This window comes from Bufo gargarizans, chromosome 7 (assembly GCF_014858855.1).
Source record: "Bufo gargarizans isolate SCDJY-AF-19 chromosome 7, ASM1485885v1, whole genome shotgun sequence".
NCBI classification, from domain to species: Eukaryota; Metazoa; Chordata; class Amphibia; order Anura; family Bufonidae; genus Bufo; species Bufo gargarizans.
In genome coordinates this window covers 52,323,275-52,345,199 of record NC_058086.1, presented here as the reverse complement: position 1 = coordinate 52,345,199, position 21,925 = coordinate 52,323,275, and the positions used below count along the sequence as shown (strand labels likewise).

Sequence of the window (21,925 nt, the reverse complement as noted above, 5' to 3'; positions counted from 1 at the left end):
GAAACCAACAGAATTGTGAAAGCAGCTCTGGGTGCATTTGGAGTATCATATGTGAAGCAAGCGAGTGGCTGAAGCGTGGAGCGCCCCTCCTGCCGTGACACAGAATCATGTGAGCGGGGCACGCTGTAATCTGCAGGCCACGCAGGACCGTCTGATTACAGTAATCGCAGCTCCATCCGGGGTATTTACCTGTAATCTGGAATTTTCTCTGCTAGCCCAAAATCTGCCACCACGGCCGAATATCCGCCCTCGTCGCTCTTGATGAGACAGTTCTGTAAGAGAAGAAGGAGAGGGTCACGAGCTGCACGGGTGTGATCCCACCGACTGACCACTAAGGGGTTAATGAGAGGCCCTCAGCTTAACCGCGGCTAATTCCCTGCGCACAGTTCCCGAGAAGAAGCTGAGGCTGCAAAACCAGGGATCTGCCCTGAACGAGGCGCCCCCGGGGATACGGCACTGCCATGTCGGGGTGGGAGGGGGGGCACATCCGGGTTTTCTGACTTATGCAAATTAATATACTGTGTGTTACAAGACCACAGCTTGCTGTCACTGAACAGAACCAGTCATTATTTACTTTGAGCTGAAAACTATACAATCCTAGTCCTGCTGACACCGTTTATGGCAGATCACAATGAGTGTAAGAACCACTAGGGGGAGCTCTGGAGCGCTAGACAGCTTTAAAAGGGGGCCATAGGAACCTGTGCAGAGAGCTCACCCTAGTGGCAGTAGAAGGGAGTCTAAATTTCATCATGTAACTATTATGTGGCTGTGTGAAGGGCAGGGGGGGGGGGGGGGGTTTGGAGCGCTCTATTAGTAAAACAGATCTATGAGAGAGATTCTCAATGGGTTACATTGGCCACATACGCAGCACTGTTAATGATTCTATGTGGACAAACTTTTTGTCTATCCAGAGCTACCTGATTCACGAATACAAATTTAAAGTGGCAATCTCTACACCTTCCAAGGTCTGTGCTTGAATGAAGGCAACTAGTGGCAAAAAATCTGACCACTGGGTGGCGCCATCTGCCCCCACATCAGAACAAAATGGCGGCATCCAATCAGAGAAAAAGATAATCAATGTACATACATTACTTGTCCTGTACTGATCCTGCGTTACATCCTGTATTATACTCCAGAGCTGCACTCACTATTCTGCTGGTGGAGTCACTGTGCACATACATTACTTATCCTGTACTGATCCTGAGTTACATCCTGTATTATACTCCAGAGCTGCACTCACTATTCTGCTGGTGCAGTCACTGTGTACACATTATATATAGCTGAAGAAAGCTCCAGTTATATTTATCACATCGTCTGATGGGGAACGTGACTTGTGCACAGTTAGTGGTCAGCGATGAGGAAGTTTGTGCTTCTCAGGAAAAAACAGTAAAAAAAAAAAAAAAAAAAAAAAGAAGGAACTAAGGCTGAATATTTGCCAAGAAAGAAGAAAATGTGTTCTGTATAAACCCGACCTCCACGGATCCCAGTGCAGTAAACACTCAAACAGGAATTCACCAGAAAATCTTGCACTGGGAATCTCCAGAGAAAAACACAGCACTGAAGAATTCTCTGATGTATCAAATAACTGATATCTGGAGAGCGGTGATGTCACCTCCTGTATAATATAACCGATATCTGGAGAGCGGTGATGTCACCTCCTGTATAATATAACCGATATCTGGAGAGCGGTGATGTCACCTCCTGTATAATATAACCGATATCTGGAGAGCGGTGATGTCACCTCCTGTGTAATATAACTGATATCCAGAGAGCGGTGATGTCACCTCCTGTATATAACTGATATCCAGGGAGCGGTGATGTCACCTCCTGTATAATATAACTGATATCTGGAGAGCGGTGATGTCACCTCCTGTGTAATATAACTGATATCTGGAGAGCGGTGATGTCACCTCCTGTGTAATATAACTGATATCTGGAGAGCGGTGATGTCACCTCCTGTGTAATATAACTGATATCTGGAGAGCGGTGATGTCACCTCCTGTGTAATATAACTGATATCCAGGGAGCGGTGATGTCACCTCGTGTAATATAACTGATATCCAGGGAGCGGTGATGTCACCTCCTGTATATAACTGATATCCAGAGAGCGGTGATGTCACTTCCTAGGGGGGTGCTGTGGACAACTCCCTTTTAAAGGAATCTCACACTTCACATATATAATCTCCGGCCTCCCCCCGGTTACCTCCCTGCCCCCCCCCCTTCCTTGTGAAACCGTTCGTTTTATCGGATGCCTGACAATAAAAGGGAACTCACCATTTATCCTTCGGCGCCCCTCCCCCTACACGTGTATACGACCAGTGTGCGACTCCCGATGCTTCCTGCTCCATGAGGAATATAAAGGGAGAGATGGAAACTCTGCAATTTCTAATGGACTTGGTGACAATGTTGAAGTACAGAAACAATCACTGCTTGCTGTCACTGAACTAGTACATTCTTCTATGAAAGATGACAGCAACCTTTGGCGCTCCAGCTCCTGTGAAACTACAAATCCCAGCATGCTCCATTCAGTTCTGAGTTCGGCCAAGTGTGCATGCTGGGAGTTGTAATTTCAACAGCTGGAACACCAGAGGTTGTTCAGAAACAAAAAAAGCCATCCAGACCTAGTCCTGATTACAGATGAGGGTTTGTTACAATGTATCAGTGTAGACAATTCTCTGAACGAAACATCAGCACAAATCTCCCTCCTGTCCTGGACTTCAAGCTGATGGCTCGTACCCCCACTGATACACTGTAACAAACCCTAAGCTACGTGAGCAGAACTAGGTCAGGATGGGTTTATGGCCTATGAATGTTCCCATTCACTAACAGCAAGCAGAGGTCCGTGAAATAGTGAAGAATAGAAGTACAAAGTATTTAAGGCAATGGCACAATTTGTCATTATATAAATATGGAGTCCGGACCCGGGCACAGAATCTGCTTGAAACGGGGCGTTATTGCATCCGACAGACCGCAGGAATAAACGTAAATCACAGACTCCGGAGTAAGTGTCCCTGCAGCACGTCAAGGAGCAGAAGAGAACCCTAAAACAGCTCATACCTGCCAAGTATGGTTTACATGTGATACATTGTACCAAACCCCCAGCTGTGAGAAGCTTCAGGTGTAAAGGTTTTAGCCTTTCATTTTAAAATGTTCCAGTCACTAACAGCAAGCAGAGATCTTGAAAATGGAGAGGTATTAATGCACAACAAACATGTGACCTCGATGTCCACCAGCCTCAGAGGAGTCTCTCCAAAGCTCTAGAGCCCCCCATGTAAAACCTGTAGCAGGGCCCCCACCTGCCATGTGTAACACTGGTGACTCTGTATGCACAGACAGGATTTTCTTTTGCCGCCTCAGGGGCCGGGGCCCAGGAGCCACTGTTACCTCTGCAGCCACCACTGTGGCCCCAGGTACCTGCTCTGCACAGGATGAGGACTGTATGGAGCTTACCTTGGATGTGAGGTCTCGATGGAAGATCCCCTTGGAGTGCAGATATGCCAGACCCAGAGCGATGTCCTGCGCCAGCTTCACCCGGACGGCCCAGGACAGGTGCTGGTTACTGTCCAGGAGCTGCTCCAGGTTCCCGCTATTAATATACTGCAAGAGAAGAAGGAGAAGTTAAGAGGGCGAAACACAGTGTCTGGCCTCAGAGCAACTAAAACCGGGGGTCACAGGGCCCTGAGCTGGTGCCGATGATTGCAATAAACCCCAAAACCCAGGGCGTCAGGACTTCTGCAACTCCTTGGAGTAACAGAGTGTCACCTGTAGGAACTTGATGCAAGACATATTTAACAATGATGGTAAACTGTATACGGAACCAGTCCGCCTCCTCCCCGTCAAAAATATCAGATACATACGGTATCGGTGACTCAGGCCCCTTCCCCCGACCCCAGCTGTGCGCGGTGGCGGCTGCTCCGCTCCCGACCCCAGCTGTGCGCGGTGGCGGCTGCTCCGCTCCCGACCCCAGCTGTGCGCGGTGGCGGCTGCTCCGCTCCCGACCCCAGCTGTGCGCGGTGGCGGCTGCTCCGCTCCCGACCCAAGCTGTGCGCGGTGGCGGCTGCTCCGCTCCCGACCCCAGCTGTGCGCGGTGGCGGCTGCTCCGCTCCCGACCCCAGCTGTGCGCGGTGGCGGCTGCTCCGCTCCCGACCCCAGCTGTGCGCGGTGGCGGCTGCTCCGCTCCCGACCCCAGCTGTGCGCGGTGGCGGCTGCTCCGCTTCCGACCCCAGCTGTGCGCGGTGGCGGCTGCTCCGCTTCCGACCCCAGCTGTGCGCGGTGGCGGCTGCTCCGCTTCCGACCCCAGCTGTGCGCGGTGGCGGCTGCTCCGCTTCCGACCCCAGCTGTGCGCGGTGGCGGCTGCTCCGCTTCCGACCCCAGCTGTGCGCGGTGGCGGCTGCTCCGATTCTTACATCAGCTGTGCACGCCCCCATCTGCTGTTATCACACATGTGCAGAAGACCTTGGTGATGATTGCTGCTCTGAGGCAGGTGGCCACGTCTGGAGGTCCAGGGCCAGACATTTAGAAAACAGACTGCGCTGCCAAAGAAAACCCCCGATTCCACATAAAAGGGGACGACGTCTGTGTCAGATGCTCCAGACATTACTACACCGACGGTAAAGCTGACCTCGGCCTATCAGTCCTCAAACAGAAAACCCGAGTGCAGAGACAATCCAGAACCGGAAACAGGATTCCAGAAAAACCATCCACTTCTCCAGCTCTTCCATAAAACATCTTCTCTATTCAGGTACAATAGTGGACGACATGTTTCAGAAAGTCTGGTCCTTAGTCATGGTATGACATCACTGTCCGTGAAGTAGTAACATGTCCCAGAGACAATGAGCATGGCCGCAGATATAGCCTAACCAGTCCAACATGAAATGGAGGTGACATCACCGCTCTCCGGATATCAGTTATATTATACAGGAGGTGACATCACCGCTGTCCTGATATCAGCATAGAGTTAATTCGCTAGTTCCAGCTCGCTCCGGCGGTCGGGTGCGATTAGTACATATAGCAGCGGGCCCTGGAAATCGTACAATACACATTGAGGCTGATGGGGCCTGACAGTCTCAGAACGCTGTGGGGGCCGATGAGTGATGTCACCGTCGCACGCTCCACCTCAGCATAAAACACACATCTCATCTCCAGGCTTCCGGAATCACAACACTGGAATTTTTATGAGATCAGCCTGTTTGATTTGGCAGCGACCGGCGCCTGTGTATATGAAAACTACACCGAGCGTGAACAATGCGGGCTTGTACAGGACCGAGCCGCCACCGCTCACCGCACGCTCTGTTTTCTTTAGAGGCGGGCTCTATGCCGTTTGAGGCGACCGAAACTGTAGAGGCCTGAACACTCCAGCCCACCAGCACGTGTCCGCTGCCAGTACGGCCGCCCCTGGATACGTGTTCTCTTACAGCTTGCAAATTAGCGCAAACCAGTTACTCTTCCAAGAGGAGGTCTCAGGTTGGGCTGACATGAGCCAATTGGCATATTTCTTCCCATGGGGCACTGCCTGAAAATGGGCCGCCATACACCAGATGGGTCAGGTATCGGACTTTATACCCTCTGCTGATGTCTCCAGCGGTTGGAATACACACACTGCATCCCCGCATATCGTGCAGATCGCTCCCCGCACTAATGTTCCTCAAAAAAATAAATAAAATAAAAACTGAATACAAAGATGGTGGACTGTAAAAATGTTGCGGTGACGGCGGCCGGATACCATTACCCGATAACAGCGCAGGATCCTTTGTTCTTGAGATGGAGTCTTGTCTTACAAATTAATACTTTACAGAGCAGCCACCTGACCCCATCTAAATGACCCGGGGAGGAGGGGGCTCGCCCTTAAAATCAATCATCCGGCAGAGGAATGTTACCGGCGCGGCAGACAACACCACCCTGCGCTGCCGCATCCCCTCATAGCCAGACAGGCGGAATAACTCCCGGCAATTCAAGGGGATCACAGACACAGGAGGAGGGTCCTGACAGTCGAGGCACTGGGCACCGGCAGAGCTCATCTAAGGGCAGTCACCCAACTTTCCCAGAATCCAGACTCTAGTTCTGCAGTAAGGCTACATAAACATGGAAAAAAGGTCCGTTAAAAACAGACACAATGGCATTTTTTTTTAACCATTTCTGTCCATTTTCTATCCGTTTTTAATGGCGGTTAAAAATTACCATGAAAAACAAATGAATTTAATATATAAATCCGGAAAAACGAGCGGCACTCCAATGGATAAAAGTGAACCTTTTATTCACCCAGGTGGTGCAACGTTTCGGCTCTAAACTTGAGCCTTTTTCGAGCTTGAAAAAGGCTCAAGTTTAGAGCCGAAACGTTGCACCACCTGGGTGAATAAAAGGTTCACTTACTTTTATCCATTGGAGTGCCGCTCGTTTTCTGGATTTGTTCATTGGGGTAAGAAGCCTATTCCCCTTGGGACGTGCACCCAAACCTTGTGTTTTTCTGAACCAGTGCCGCCATTTTTCTTGAAATTTGTAATAAGTGGCCCCAGCAGTAATAATGTTCCCCATAGTACTCACCTCATATCCACTTACACACGCAGTCGGTCCTATCCTCTTAGAAAAGGACCTGCACTCAGCGTGATGACGTCACCACGCGCTCCCAGCATATGTGTGTGTGTGATGACGTCATCACGCTGAGCGCAGGTCCTTTTAAATCTAGGGAGGAGGGACTGCCGATGCACGTGCAAGTGGATTAGGTAAGTGTTTTTTTTTTACCCCTAAAAGGCCATATTGTTCTAGTGTACCCGTTTTAATGGCCGTTACAAGGGCGCACTGGTCTAAGCGGACGTTATAAACAGGGTCCGTCTGGCCATGAAAACTATATTTTGACGGCCCATAGTCAGTGGCCATGTGAATAGCCCTATAGACTTTCATTGGTGCTAAAAATGCCCATGTGGCCGCCATTAAACGCCATTTTTACTTGTCGTGCGCATGTAGCAGAGGTCTAAGACACCTGACAACCCTGATAAATGTAATTCGGAGGGTTGTCACCCAGCTGTCCCAGCTCCTGTGCTGCTCTGCACCTTGTGGTGTCTTCAGAGTCACACTTCTACGCAACAGAGGAAAACGGATTGTAAGCTCCGCAGGGCAGGCAGGGATGGAGCACATGCGGTCTGTGGCCGGATGGACCTGTAATGACGAGTTGTGTAATGCGATTGTGTCACTAACCATCCTGGATACCCCATCGTCAGTCAAGGGGACACTGAGACTTGGGTACTGTTGCGGGGACAAGATGACACCCTAGCGCAGGGACACGGGACAGCGGCTGACCGTACAATGCAAGTTTCACTGATAGTTATGAAGGGGTTAACAGCAGGAGTGCTGCTTAGCGCACCCGCAGGATATTTCACAAGCGACTGCAGTTTCTCTAAACGACTGACATCTGGAAATTACTGTGACATTTTATTTTCCCACATTAGACAGACATGAAGCCCCCGGGTCTTACCTCCGTCAGAGCGTGTAACTGCCCCTGGTGGACGCAGACCCCCATAAACCTGCAGGGAGAGATAAAAAGACGAGTTTACAGCAGACCACAGCGTATCGTCTGCTTCCCAATGCGATCGTCAAAAACAGACAAAACAGTGAAAATACGGCCCCATGGAGCCCGTCTTAAAGGGCCGGCGTCCAATCTCATGTCAATAAAGCTCAATCACGAACAATAATAAGTTCTACAACTTTCTAATAGACTTTATGTTTAATTTCCTCCCATTAGTAAGATCTCTGCTTGCTGAAACATTCATTGTTACAATGTATCCAGTTTGGACCCATACACTTACCTGTGCCGTCTGTTTTCTGGCAGGAATGGATGCATCAATAGCACAAATAACATTTCCTACTTGCCGTCAGTGAACAGAAACATTCATATCGCCTATTGTGATGCACTGCAACAAACCCTCAGCTGTGAAACCATGGCCAGCTGCAAGAAATCTCTGGATGTTCCCACTCAGTAACGACAAGCAGAGATCTTAAAAAATGGTGAAGAGTTAAAACAAAGGATATGAGGAAGTTTTATATGGACACCGGCCCTTTAAATATGACATAAGGAGAACGAGCAACTGTAAGCAAGCCACCAGGAAATGAAGAGTTAAGAAATTATACATATGGGGGTTAATAGGAGGAAGCCCATCATCCGTATCATCAGGATCTCAGGGAAATCAAACCTTCATCTCCTGTAAAAGTCAAACACACTGAACAGTAACCGGATCCTCCGCAGCGCGTCGCCTGGAGAGCGGCCAACCATTAAAAGGGCTGACATTCTAACGTTACGCTCCGCAAACCGCTCCATGTCAGAGGGTCAAGTTGAGCTCTGACCCCCCCCCCCTCAACGATCGGGGCATACGGGATGCAATCAACAGCACCCCCAGATCCCCCGACAAACCCCGCCACAGCTGCTTCATCAGGGGTGTCAGCTGGAGTGGCACGGGAAGCAGGAACGTATCAGAAGAGGCAGACTCAGGATTCTGGGAAAGCTGGGTGACAACCTTGAGAAAGCTAGAATGGCAGCCATATCAGTTGTCAGCCAACTCCTCTGGTAACCTCAAATCTGACAACGTTCCGCACGGTCAGGAACCATTCATATTTCTCTCGATGATTCTGGGTGAACCTGGAAAAAATGTTCAACTTTAATGAACATTTTTGGGCACACCCCGCAGCCCCCCGGCCAATCTCTGGAGCATGAGCTCACTTGGCAAACCTTTTACTTGCTAAAAATACCTCATAAAGAGCGGCGCGGCGTAACAGCAACACACGCCGGAGACTCAGCGGATACGAGGAGATCTCACAGCAAAAATAGAAATGGCTGAAAGCTGCCAAAAACTTCCGCGGCCAAGCCAAGGGCAGGACGCCAGCAACAACAGTCCGCCCTGAGCCCTGCAGGGTTGGAAGGGGTTAAGAGGTGGCTCACACCCAAAGCCTTACCTGCGGCCGCGGCTCGCCCCGCTACAGTTGCTAAATTGTTTTGCGCCTTTTGTTTGCTTGCACTGAGTCGACACGAGATTCTAAGATCCAGCCACCCCAAGAGCACAGCCCGGCAGCGCGGTCTAGAACCTCTCCTTATACGGCCCGGTCTAGAACCTCTCCTTATACGGCCCGGTCTAGAACCTCTCCTTATACGGCCCGGTCTAGAACCTCTCCTTATACGGCCCGGCAGCCCGGTCTAGAACCTCTCCTTATACGGCCCGGTCTAGAACCTCTCCTTATACGGCCCGGCAGCCCGGTCTAGAACCTCTCCTTATACGGCCCGGCAGCCCGGTCTAGAACCTCTCCTTATACGGCCCGGCAGCCCGGTCTAGAACCTCTCCTTATACGGCCCGGCAGCCCGGTCTAGAACCTCTCCTTATACGGCCCGGCAGCCCGGTCTAGAACCTCTCCTTATACGGCCCGGCAGCCCGGTCTAGAACCTCTCCTTATACGGCCCGGCAGCCCGGTCTAGAACCTCTCCTTATACGGCCCGGCAGCCCGGTCTAGAAAACCTCTCCATATCCCATCCAGCAGTCTAGAACCTCTCCACACATGGAGACCAGTAGTCTAATCTAGAATCTCATCTCTCACAGAACAACAGTCAAGTCTAGAACTTCTCCATTTACTGACTGCCATAGGACCTCTACATTTTCAAACCCACGGGTCTAGCACCGAACTTCGGTTCTGTGGCTTGTGCGCAGATCTAAACCTGGGATACACGGCTTTGGTGCCAGATGCTCATAGATCTGTAGATCCCAGGATCCTACCCTCAATCATATGTAGCAGTGATCTCACGAGTTCTACATCAGAAGAGCCGGTGACAAACCCCTGCATCTGGCAATGTGGATCAGCGCGTTATCGCATACCGAGCATGCTGCGCTGCATAGTAGGAGTAGAGTTCACTCCCAGAAGACCAATTCATGCAAAATCTGCCCCAGCACAGCGCAACACAGAACCACAGTGATTAGGGGGTATCTGAAGGATTCCGTGCAGCTTTAGTGGTGACTGGAGTATAGGCCTGGCTGCTCATACCTCAGTATATTGGGGTGTGACAGGCGGTTCATCAGCTGGACTTCCTTCAGCATGTTGGCCCGGTTACTGCTGAGCGTGTTCATCTTCAGCGCCATGACTTGGTCGGACGTTCGGTGACGAACCTGGAAAATAAGAAGAGCATATGAGGAGGGGGCGCTGCTGCCGCTCATGGGTGCAACCAAATACAAGAAGAGCACATGAGGAGGGGGCGCTGCTGCCGCTCATGGGTGCAACCAAACACAAGGAGAGCACATGAGGAGGGGGCGCTTCTGCCGCTCATGGCTGCAACCAAAAATAGGAAGAGCACATGGGGAGGGGGCGCTGCTGCCGCTCATGGGTGCAACCAAATACAAGGAGAGCACATGAGGAGGGGGCCCTGCTGCCGCTCATGGGTGCAACCAAATACAAGGAGAGCACATGAGGAGGGGGCGCTGCTGCCGCTCATGGGTGCTACCAAAAATAGGAAGAGCACATGAGGAGGGGGCGCTGCTGCCGCTCATGGGTGCAACCAAATACAAGAAGAGCACATGAGGAGGGGGGCTGCTGCCGCTCATGGCTGCAACCAAATACAAGAAGAGCACACGAGGAGGGGGCGCTGCTGCCGCTCATGGGTGCAACCAAATACAAGAAGAGCACACGAGGAGGGGGGCTGCTGCCGCTCATGGCTGCAACCAAATACAAGAAGAGCACACGAGGAGGGGGCGCTGCTGCCGCTCATGGGTGCAACCAAATACAAGAAGAGCACACGAGGAGGGGGGCTGCTGCCGCTCATGGCTGCAACCAAATACAAGAAGAGCACACGAGGAGGGGGGGCTGCTGCCGCTCATGGCTGCAACCAAATACAAGAAGAGCACACGAGGAGGGGGGGCTGCTGCCGCTCATGGCTGCAACCAAATACAAGAAGAGCACACGAGGAGGGGGGGCTGCTGCCACTCATGGCTGCAACCAAATACAAGAAGAGCACACGAGGAGGGGGCGCTGCTGCCACTCATGGCTGCAACCAAATACAAGAAGAGCACACGAGGAGGGGGCGCTGCTGCCGCTCATGGGTGCAACCAAATACAAGAAGAGCACACGAGGAGGGGGTGCTGCTGCCGCTCATGGGTGCAACCAAAAATAAGAACACGGGGGTCGTTCTGTATACAGGATGTTATAATGCAGAGCGGGTGTTCTAGATACAGTAGGAGATAATCCAGAGAGCTGATGTTTCCGGGGGGGGGGGGGGCCGACTTCATGTGATTTCTCTCATGATCAGAGCTGTAAACAACAAACACATCAATGATCTCTCTGCCGGGACTTTGTACAGGAACAGAAAAAAAACTAAAATGTCCACAGAGCGCGGGGTGGGATGAGCAGCGGCGGCCACAGAGCGCGGGGTGGGATGAGCAGCGGCGGCCACAGAGCGCGGGGTAAGATGAGCAGCGGCGGCCACAGAGCGCGGGGTAGGATGAGCAGCGGCGGCCACAGAGCGCGGGGTAAGATGAGCAGCGGCGGCCACAGAGCGCGGGGTAAGATGAGCAGCGGCGGCCACAGAGCGCGGGGTAAGATGAGCAGCGGCGGCCACAGAGCGCGGGGTAAGATGAGCAGCGGCGGCCACAGAGCGCGGGGTAAGATGAGCAGCGGCGGCCACAGAGCGCGGGGTAAGATGAGCAGCGGCGGCCACAGAGCGCGGGGTAAGATGAGCAGCGGCGGCCACAGAGCGCGGGGTAAGATGAGCAGCGGCGGCCACAGAGCGCGGGGTAAGATGAGCAGCGGCGGCCACAGAGCGCGGGGTAAGATGAGCAGCGGCGGCCACAGAGCGCGGGGTAAGATGAGCAGCGGCGGCCACAGAGCGCGGGGTAAGATGAGCAGCGGCGGCCACAGAGCGCGGGGTAAGATGAGCAGCGGCGGCCACAGAGCGCGGGGTAAGATGAGCAGCGGCGGCCACAGAGCGCGGGGTAAGATGAGCAGCGGCGGCCACAGAGCGCGGGGTAAGATGAGCAGCGGCGGCCACAGAGCGCGGGGTAAGATGAGCAGCGGCGGCCACAGAGCGCGGGGTAAGATGAGCAGCGGCGGCCACAGAGCGCGGGGTAAGATGAGCAGCGGCGGCCACAGAGCGCGGGGTAAGATGAGCAGCGGCGGCCACAGAGCGCGGGGTAAGATGAGCAGCGGCGGCCACAGAGCGCGGGGTAAGATGAGCAGCGGCGGCCACAGAGCGCGGGGTAAGATGAGCAGCGGCGGCCACAGAGCGCGGGGTAAGATGAGCAGCGGCGGCCACAGAGCGCGGGGTAAGATGAGCAGCGGCTGCCACAGAGCGCGGGTAAGATGAGCAGCGGCGGCCACAGAGCGCGGGGTAAGATGAGCAGCGGCGGCCACCACAGAACCGGGCAGGATGAGCAGCGGCGGCCACAGAGCCGGGTGTAATACTAAGCTACCGCAGTGCCCCGAAGACGTCCCAAACGGATTCACCGTTCCATCTAGCGGCACAACATGGCTGCCAGTGGACGCCATGTGCAAAGTCTAGTCCACACCGGAGGGGGAGCAGGTGCTCTGTCTGAACAGTGTCCTGATTGGTCCCTGCACTGGCAGAATGTTTGAATGTGACAAGAAGAGCACATGAGGAGGGGGCGCTGCTGCCGCTCATGGGTGCAATCAAAAATAAGAACACGGGGGTCAGGTTCTGGATACAGCAGGATGTTATAATGCAGAGCGGGTGTTCTAGATACAGTAGGAGATAATCCAGAAAGCTGATGTTTCCGGGGGGGGGGGGGGGGGGGGGGGGGAGATGAGCAGCGGCGGCCACAGAGCGGGGTGGGATGATGAGCAGCGGCGGCCACAGAGCCGGGTGGGATGATGAGCAGCGGCGGCCACAGAGCCGGGTGGGATGATGAGCAGCGGCGGCCACAGAGCCGGGTGTAATACTAAGCTACCGCAGTGCCTCGGAGACGTCCCAACCGGATTCACCGCTCCGTCTAGCGGCACAACACGGCTGCCAGTGGACGCCATGTGCAAAGTCTAGTCCACACCGGAGGGGGAGCAGGTGCTCTGTCTGTCCTGATTGGTCCCTGCACTGGCAGAATGTTTGAATGTGACAAGCTTTATTGAGAACAGCCAGACAAAATGGGGAGCAAAAACCAATGTAAATAAATGAAAAACCGATGATAGGGTTAGATCTCGGTACGTACACACACACCGTGGAAGCCACGCTGAGACTTGTAGTCCTCTTCCAGTTCACTGAGCGTTTCATCTCGTCACACAGACAAGATGGAACCCGCCCGACAGGCCGCGGCAGGACGGGCGCGGTAATTACACGTTGCAGCCCGGGAATGAAAGACGACCTTTACCCTGCTTTCACACCTGAGCGTTTCTCAAACGCGTTACGCGCGTTTTATGCACGTTTTTTGTAATAGTAAACGCGCGTTTGACGCGCGTTTGTGTCATTGACTGCAGTGTCCTATGGCCACAAACGCGCGTCAAAACGCCCCAAAGAAGCTCAAGTACTTGATTATGCGTCGGACTTGATTATGCGATCGTACGCGCTGTAAAACGCCCAGGTGAGAACCATTCCCATAGGGAAGCATTGGTTTTCATGTGTTGAGCGTTTTACAGCGCGTTTGAACGCGCTGTAAAACGCTCAGGTGTGAACTTAGGGTTAATGATCAGCCTTGGACTTAAAATAAGATCAAAGAAGAGACGAATGGCTGAAAATCCCGTGTCCTGCCGCGTTCAGACAAAACCAATGTATTACCGAGCAGAACGAAGTCCAGAGCAGACGCCCAAACGGACAACTGCAGCCTGGACACGTGCAGCGCTCTCCCCTCGGTACAACACTATATGACACGAACTGCGGCTCCTTTATGACGGGTCATGGTGCACACAGCGGGGAGATGATATCACACGGAACCGCAGCGAAGAACATGCTATTATACCAGCAATTACTTCACCCGATCCTGTTACATCACATATGCTCCAGTCACATCCAGAGCTGCAATCAGCAGTCTGCTACAGTGCATGATGGGAGCGACGTCCGCTCAACTACATTGTCTTTTGACATATGACGTGGTCTAAAATCCGTCCCCCTCTATATCAGAGGGGTCGATGTTGTTATGACTCCTTTTGCTTTACACTGCAACACAGCTCCATTACAACACAGTAACAGTTAGCGAATCCAGCTAAACAGCATTGCCTTTAAAGGAGCCCTGGTTGTCTATAATACCCCCATTAGAGGCCACAGTATTAATAATGCCCCCTTGCCTACTCTTATAGTGCAAACCTCACCTCCTCCATCTGCTCACGCTGCGGTGAGCGATCGCTGCTCCCTGGATGCACCGGACAGGACCTGCGCTCCAGCGGGATGATGATTTGCAGGTCCTGCTGCTTCAAGTCAATGCTGTGAAACGTCATCCCGCTGGAGCGCAGGTCCTGTCCGGTGCATCCAGGGAGCAGTGAGCGTTCCCCGCGGCGTGAGCAGATGGAGGCGCAGAAGAGGGGCAAAGGCTGCACTTATGAGCGCTCATTAGTAATAGCGCACAGGTGGCGACACTACGCAAGGCCCACCCAGAGCCGCGTGCCCACAGAGGGGTCTCCGAGTGCCCCCTTTGGAACACGTGCCTTAGATTCGCCACCACTGCCCTAGAGCACGGGGAGCTTATTACATTTAGTGTTCGGATTGCTCCATCTTCACCGTAGCGTGCAAAAACGTATGGGCTCCGCAGAGGCCTTGAAAATCTCGCATCTATGACGTTACACTTCGGTTTTGCGCATAAATTACTGCTTCAAAATCCGAAGCTGAATTCTTCATTAATGAGATTTTGAAACAGTAATGTACATAATTGATATTGTATAACCGAAGTGCAACATCCGAGACGCAAGACGAAGCAAATCTCGCGATATTTGCTGCAAGATTTTCAAGGCCTCAGTGGAGACCATACATTTTAGCACGATACGGAGGAGATATAGTAAACAAAGTTTTTAAACGGATGGAGGTGACCGCCACAAACAATCCCATGTAAGGCCTGTTTCACGCTGCCGGCAGAATACCAGGAATCGGCCAGAGAAGAACCGCTGCGCACAATGGTACTTGTCCAGCCGTTTCTTGGCATGTTTGCCGGACCGTGGCTGGATGACCGCCGGACCCCATTATCGTTAATGGGGCCGGACGATGTTGGATTTGGCAGGCTGTTCCCGCCCGAGTCAGCAGAAGCAAGTGTGAAACAAGCCTAAGATCCGGATGGGTTTTTAGCCTCAGGGTATATGCAAGAAGGTTCTGATTCACTGACAGCAAGCAAAAATGAAGAACTGAGACCCAAGTCAACGCAAAGAAAAACCAAACCTGATTATTAAAATGAAAAAAAAAAAATTACCTTAAAAACATCAGAGAAGAAGCCGGATCCGATCTTCTCGCAGGTGAAGTCATCGAGCCGCGTCAGCCTGGAGAAGGCGCTGATGAGCGCGTTATAGGAGGAGGAGCAGACTCTGCCCAGCTGACCAATCCCGCCCTCCCCCGAAACAGGGTCCTCAATACGGTCCAACCGCGGCGGGAATCCGGCGATGGAATTCCGTTTATTCCGATCCATTGCTTCCCGAGTTCAGTTTGGCTGAAGAGGCGACGCACACATTTTAGGGGTCGGGTCGTCCGGCGTTTTACGAAGCACTGAAAAAAGAAATGGAAAAAAAACATGGCTGAAAAGAGTGCAAATTATTAGTGGAGCGGCGACTAAACCGAAGCAAGAACGGCGCCAGTAACATCACAGCCGCGGAGACGTTTCTGTCACCGCTTTATGTAAATACTAATTTTTTTAGATTAGCAAATTGCAGAACTTTACATTCTACGCCTGGCATGTCAATTCATTACCATCTTCAAGATCTCTGCTTGCTGTCCCTCTTGTTTATATTCAGAGGCTGAAAATACTGCTCGCAGCTGAGGGTTTGTTACAGTGTGCAGCTGACCCTCTCTCCACTTGATGTCCGTGTATCTCAGAGCGTTGTCCCTCAGCTGTTTAGGTCACGACCAGTTTTAAGCCTCTGGATGTAAACAAAAATGTTGAAATTCACTGCCAGAAAGCAGAGATGTTGACAAGATATGAAACAAAGATTAAGGGATCCTGCACATGACTGTATCCGTTTTTACAGTCTGCAAGTCACGAATCCACAAAACACGGATCCCGGCTGAGAGCCTGCCGCTGCGTTTGTTTCTTCTGCAGAAATGTCCTTTACTCGTCCACAAAACGGACAAGAACAGGAGGACGTTCTATTTTTTCGGAGCCGCAGAATGGACTTGCGGATACGGACAACACACGGTGTGCTGACTGCATTTTTTGCCACCCCATTGAGATGAAAGTGTCCGCCTCCAATCCGCAAAAGACGTAGATCGGATGCGGACAAACTCCGGCGGTATGCACGAGCCCTGAGAGAGTTGCAGAACTTTTCATTATACAAAAAGCTTTTAGTAGATGAAACCATCTAGAATAGTGACTGCAGCTTTGGATGTGACTGGAGCATAATACAAGCTCAATGGAGGCGGCGGCGCATCTACGGATGAGGGGGGTTTCACAAGAAAAGCGCTTTCCCAGCTGCCAAACAGGAAAACTAATCAACTCCGAATCACTTCATAAAGAGAGTCTCATCCAAGTAGCGACCTCAGGGGACAGATGATGGGAGTGATGGCAGCCAGCGCGCTCCGCCGCCATCCCGTGACCGATGCGCCCCTGCAGCCGCATTCATTAACCTTTAGGAGATATGAACCCAGTTTGTACAGACAAGGGGTGCGGCTGCTGGGGTCCCGCTGGGCATGCTTAGAGTTATAGTCCTTCAGACGCAGGAGGGTGGCATACTGCTGGGGACCCCCAATGTAGTCAACATAACTGAATACGTAACGCCAGATCTACGTACACCACGACAAGCAGCGGTTTATCGGACATGCCAAACCATCGATGCCTACCTGTCAGGCGAGTTCCCCTGGAGGCAGCAACAAAAATCAGGGAGACGCCACTAGCGGCGTATGGCGCCCGCTCTCACTGCGCAGTTATTCAGATCGCGTCGATTAAAGGGGCGGCGGCCCGCACGCAGCAGAGCCGGTACAATAGGTCACTTTACACGAAGCAGCACGATTATCAGTGCGAGGGATCATAGGGCGCAGTGTTTGCAATGTACGCCGCCGAGGCGGAGAGGACGACCTCGGTAATTAAAGGGCCGGACCTGAACTCGTTCTGACTGTATAGTGAGACGTTCTGCAGCTTTCTGGCAGACTTTGCGTTTCAATTCCTGATCATTTTCAAGATCCTTGCTTGCTGTCAGTGACTAAGATGATTCCTATTTAAACCCAAAGGATAAAACCCACCCTGTCTCAATACTTCTCACAGCTGAGAGTTTGTTACAATGCGTCCTCTGCGAGATAAAAACCCCAGGCACCGCACTGACACACTGTAACAAGGTTTTGTGCTGCTGATGGTTTTCAGTCTCTGGATGTCAAGAAGAAGGTTCCCAGTCACTGACAGTAAGCAGAGGTCTTAAATCACATAGTAGCTGCAGGGCTCTACATGCGGGTGTTCCCCTCCACAGTAAGTGATAGCACCAGGATATACCAACACCTCCTGCTGGGATCTCACCGCAGGAATACTCCCATCGTCCGGCTGTGCGCTCTCTTCACAAACCCTTGTATAAGGCCTCATGCACACGACTGTGCCGTTTTTTGCAGTCTGCAAACTGCGGATCCGCAAAAAACGGAAGGCGCTCGTGTTGCCTTCCGCAATTTGCGGAACGGAAGGCGGCAATATAAGTGCCTATTCTTGTCCGCAAATCGCGGGGCCGCGGAACTGAGCCATGGATGCGGACAGCACACGGAGTGCTGTCCGCATCTTTTGTGGCTCCATTGAAATGAGTGGGTCCGCATCCGAGCCGCCAAAACGGCAGCTCGGATGCGGACCCAAACAACGGTCGTGTGCATGAGGCCTAAGGAACATTAAATAACTGGATCTAATGTATTTGAGAACGATTGTTACGTCTGTGCCGGCGGTCGGCTCTGCTGTGCTGGTGACAGGAGGATCGGGCCCAAATTACTGCTCTCCAGGTAACGGTCAGTGACTGGCGGGAAGATCACGAGCAAAGAGACAGCAACACTGTATATAGTCACCTATGGCCCCTGCACCGGTATATAACACTGTATATAGTCACCTATGGCCCCTGCACCGGTATATAACACTGTATATAGTCACCTATGGACCCTGCACGGTATATAACACTGTATATAGTCACCTATGGACCCTGCACGGTATATAACACTGTATATAATCACCTATGGACCCTGCACGGCATATAACACTGTATATAATCACCTATGGACCCTGCACGGCATATAACACTGTATATAATCACCTATGGACCCTGCACCGGTATATAACACTGTATATAATCACCTATGGACCCTGCACCGGTATATAACACTGTATATAATCACCTATGGACCCTGCAGCGATATATAACACTGTATATAATCACCTATGGACCCTGCAGCGATATATAACACTGTATATAATCACCTATGGACCCTGCAGCGATATATAACACTGTATATAGTCACCTATGGACCCTGCACGGTATATAACACTGCATATAATCACCTATGGCCCCTGCACCGGTATATTACACTGTATATAGTCACCTATGGACCCCGCACGGTATATAACACTGTATATAGTCACCTATGGACCCCGCACGGTATATAACACTGTATATAGTCACCTATGGCCCCTGCACCGGTATATAACACTGTATATAATCACCTATGGCCCCTGCACGGTATATAACACCGTATATAGTCACCCATGGACCCTGCACAGTATATAACACTGTATATAATCACCTATGGCCCCTGCACGGTATATAACACCGTATATAGTCACCCATGGACCCTGCACAGTATATAACACTGTATATAATTACCTATGGACCCTGCACGGTATATAACACTGTATATAGTCACCCATGGACCCTGTATCGGCATATTACACCGTATATAGTCACCTATGGACCCTGTATCAGTATATTACGCTGTATATAATCACCCATAGAGCCTGCCCCGGTATATTACACTGTATATAGTCACCTATGGGCCCTGCCCGGTATATAACACAGTATGTAATCACCTATAAGGCCGTACACACAGGGTACACTGTATATAGGCACCTATAGACACGGCCCCAGTATATTACACTGCATATAGTCACCTGTAGACATGGCCCCGGTATATTACACCGTATATAGTCACCTATGGCCCCTGCACCGGTATATAGCACTGTATATGATCACCTGTGGACCCTGCACCGGTATATAACACTGTATATAGTCACCCATAGAGCCGGCCCCGGTATATAACACTGTGTATTATCACCTATAGGACCGTACACACAGGGTACACTGTATATAATCACCCATAGAGCCTGCACCGGTATATAACACTGTATATAGTCAGCTATAGAGCCTGCCCCGGTATATACCACTGTATGTAATCACCTATAGGGCCGTACACGGGGTACACTGTATATAATCACCCATAGAGCCTGCCCCAGTATATTACACTGTATATAGCCACCTATAGACCACATACGGTATATAGCACTGTATTATCACCTATAGGGTCGTACACACAGTGTACACTGTATATAGTCACCTATGGCCCCTGCACGGTATATAGCACTGTATATAGTCACCCATAGAGCCGGCCCCGGTATATAACACTGTGTATAATCACCTATAGGGCCGTACACACAGGGTACACTGTATATAGTCACCCATGGAGCCTGCACCGGTACATTACACTGTATATAGTCACCTATAGGGCCGTACACACAGGGTACACTGTATATAGTCACCCATGGAGCCTGCACCGGTATATTACACTGTATATAGTCACCTATAGGGCCGTACACGGTACACTGTATATAATCACCTATGGACCCTGCACCGGTATATAGCACTGTGTATAATCACCTATAGGGCCGTACACACAGGGTACACTGTATATAGTCACCCATAGAGCCTGCACCGGTACATTACACTGTATATAGTCACCTATATGGCCGTACACACAGGGTACACTGTATATAGTCACCCATAGAGCCTGCACCGGTACATTACACTGTATATAGTCACCTATAGGGCCGTACACACAGGGTACACTGTATATAGTCACCCATAGAGCCTGCACCGGTACATTACACTGTATATAGTCACCTATAGGGCCGTACACACAGGGTACACTGTATATAGTCACCCATAGAGCCTGCACCGGTACATTACACTGTATATAGTCACCTATAGGGCCGTACACACAGGGTACACTGTATATAGTCACCCATAGAGCCTGCACCGGTACATTACACTGTATATAGTCACCTATAGGGCCGTACACACAGGGTACACTGTATATAGTCACCCATAGAGCCTGCACCGGTACATTACACTGTATATAGTCACCTATAGGGCCGTACACACAGGGTACACTGTATATAGTCACCCATAGAGCCTGCACCGGTACATTACACTGTATATAGTCACCTATAGGGCCGTACACACTGGGTACACTGTATATAGTCAACCATAGAGCCTGCACCGGTACATTACACTGTATATAGTCACCTATAGGGCCGTACACACAGGGTACACTGTATATAGTCACCCATAGAGCCTGCACCGGTACATTACACTGTATATAGTCACCTATAGGGCCGTACACACAGGGTACACTGTATATAGTCACCCATAGAGCCTGCACCGGTACATTACACTGTATATAGTCACCTATATGGCCGTACACACAGGGTACACTGTATATAGTCACCCATAGAGCCTGCACCGGTACATTACACTGTATATAGTCACCTATAGGGCCGTACACACAGGGTACACTGTATATAGTCACCTATAGACACGGCCCCGGTATGTAGCACTGTGTATTATCACCTACAGGGCCGTACACTGAGCTGGCGGCAGAGCAGGGCTGGCTCCGGGCTGTGGCCCCTCTGAGGTACATTCTGAAGGGGGTGGATCACACCGCCCCAGCTGGCAGGAGCGGACATTGCACTCACCGTACGTGGGGCCCCCGCTGTGAAGATCACACGGGCGCAGGGACAGCCCTCAGTGTTCTCCGCCGGCCGCCATGTCCACCAGTCCCGATCTCTCAGCTGAGAATCCGCCGCGACCCAACGAAGCTCCAACAGGGGGGGCTGGACGCTTTCGTGTACCCCGCCCATCTCACGTCCACTAGCCAATCCCCACTCGCCACAGCGTGACTGACAGCACAACCTCTGACCCAATCACAAATGCTGACCTTCTCAGAGCCCGTCTGCTTCACAGTAGCCATCTTTCTATTGGCTACAATCTACTGAGTGACAGACGCGTTATCGAATGGGAAACGAGAAGTTTTGGGGCGGGTTTGTTAATGGCCAACCAATAGGAGAATGGAGGTTACATGTCGCAGCTCAAAGTTGGTAAATAGTTTTGTGGACATAATGATTCTCTCTTGGGATTGGTCCGTCAAACTAAGAGGGTGGGACTTAACGAGAAACATCTCACCAATACCTGAGTTGTAGATATGATTGACAGATTGCCTGACAAATTAGAAGCAACCGATAAATACAGGCTTGTGGACAGAGGTAGTAGTTACTAAGATACTTGGCTACAGGCCGACCCCTCCCCCGCAAGGATTCCAGAAGCTGCCGGCAGATGGCGCTCTGTGTCCAGTCTGCTTGACCGAAAGTGAACCGGTAGATGGCGCCACCTGTAACACTGCCAATTTAATGTTACATGATGGGGGCAGTAGTACCGTGCAGGGTTTACATGATGCGGCCAGTAGTACTGTGCAGGTCTCTGAGACATGTGATAGGCTCAGCAGACAGTATCACACGGGATAGGATTAGATACACAGCTCAGAAGA

The 21,925-nt window shown here is 51.5% G+C and overlaps 1 protein-coding gene across 1 annotated transcript in view; it reads right to left on the bottom strand.

Moving 5' to 3' along the window:
- TESK2 (testis associated actin remodelling kinase 2) overlaps positions 1–21,243 on the bottom strand; it is a 28,557-nt gene extending 7,314 nt beyond the window's left edge. The window contains exons 1-6 of the mRNA XM_044302051.1: positions 21,078–21,243; positions 15,357–15,646; positions 10,015–10,136; positions 7,469–7,517; positions 3,451–3,597; positions 190–272 (exon numbers count right to left, since the gene is read on the bottom strand). Of these exons, the coding sequence (XP_044157986.1) occupies positions 190–272; positions 3,451–3,597; positions 7,469–7,517; positions 10,015–10,136; positions 15,357–15,569 (614 nt within the window). The 5' untranslated portion in view covers positions 15,570–15,646; positions 21,078–21,243. The remainder of the gene's footprint in view (positions 1–189; positions 273–3,450; positions 3,598–7,468; positions 7,518–10,014; positions 10,137–15,356; positions 15,647–21,077) is intronic.
- Between the last annotated feature and the right edge of the window lie 682 nt (positions 21,244–21,925).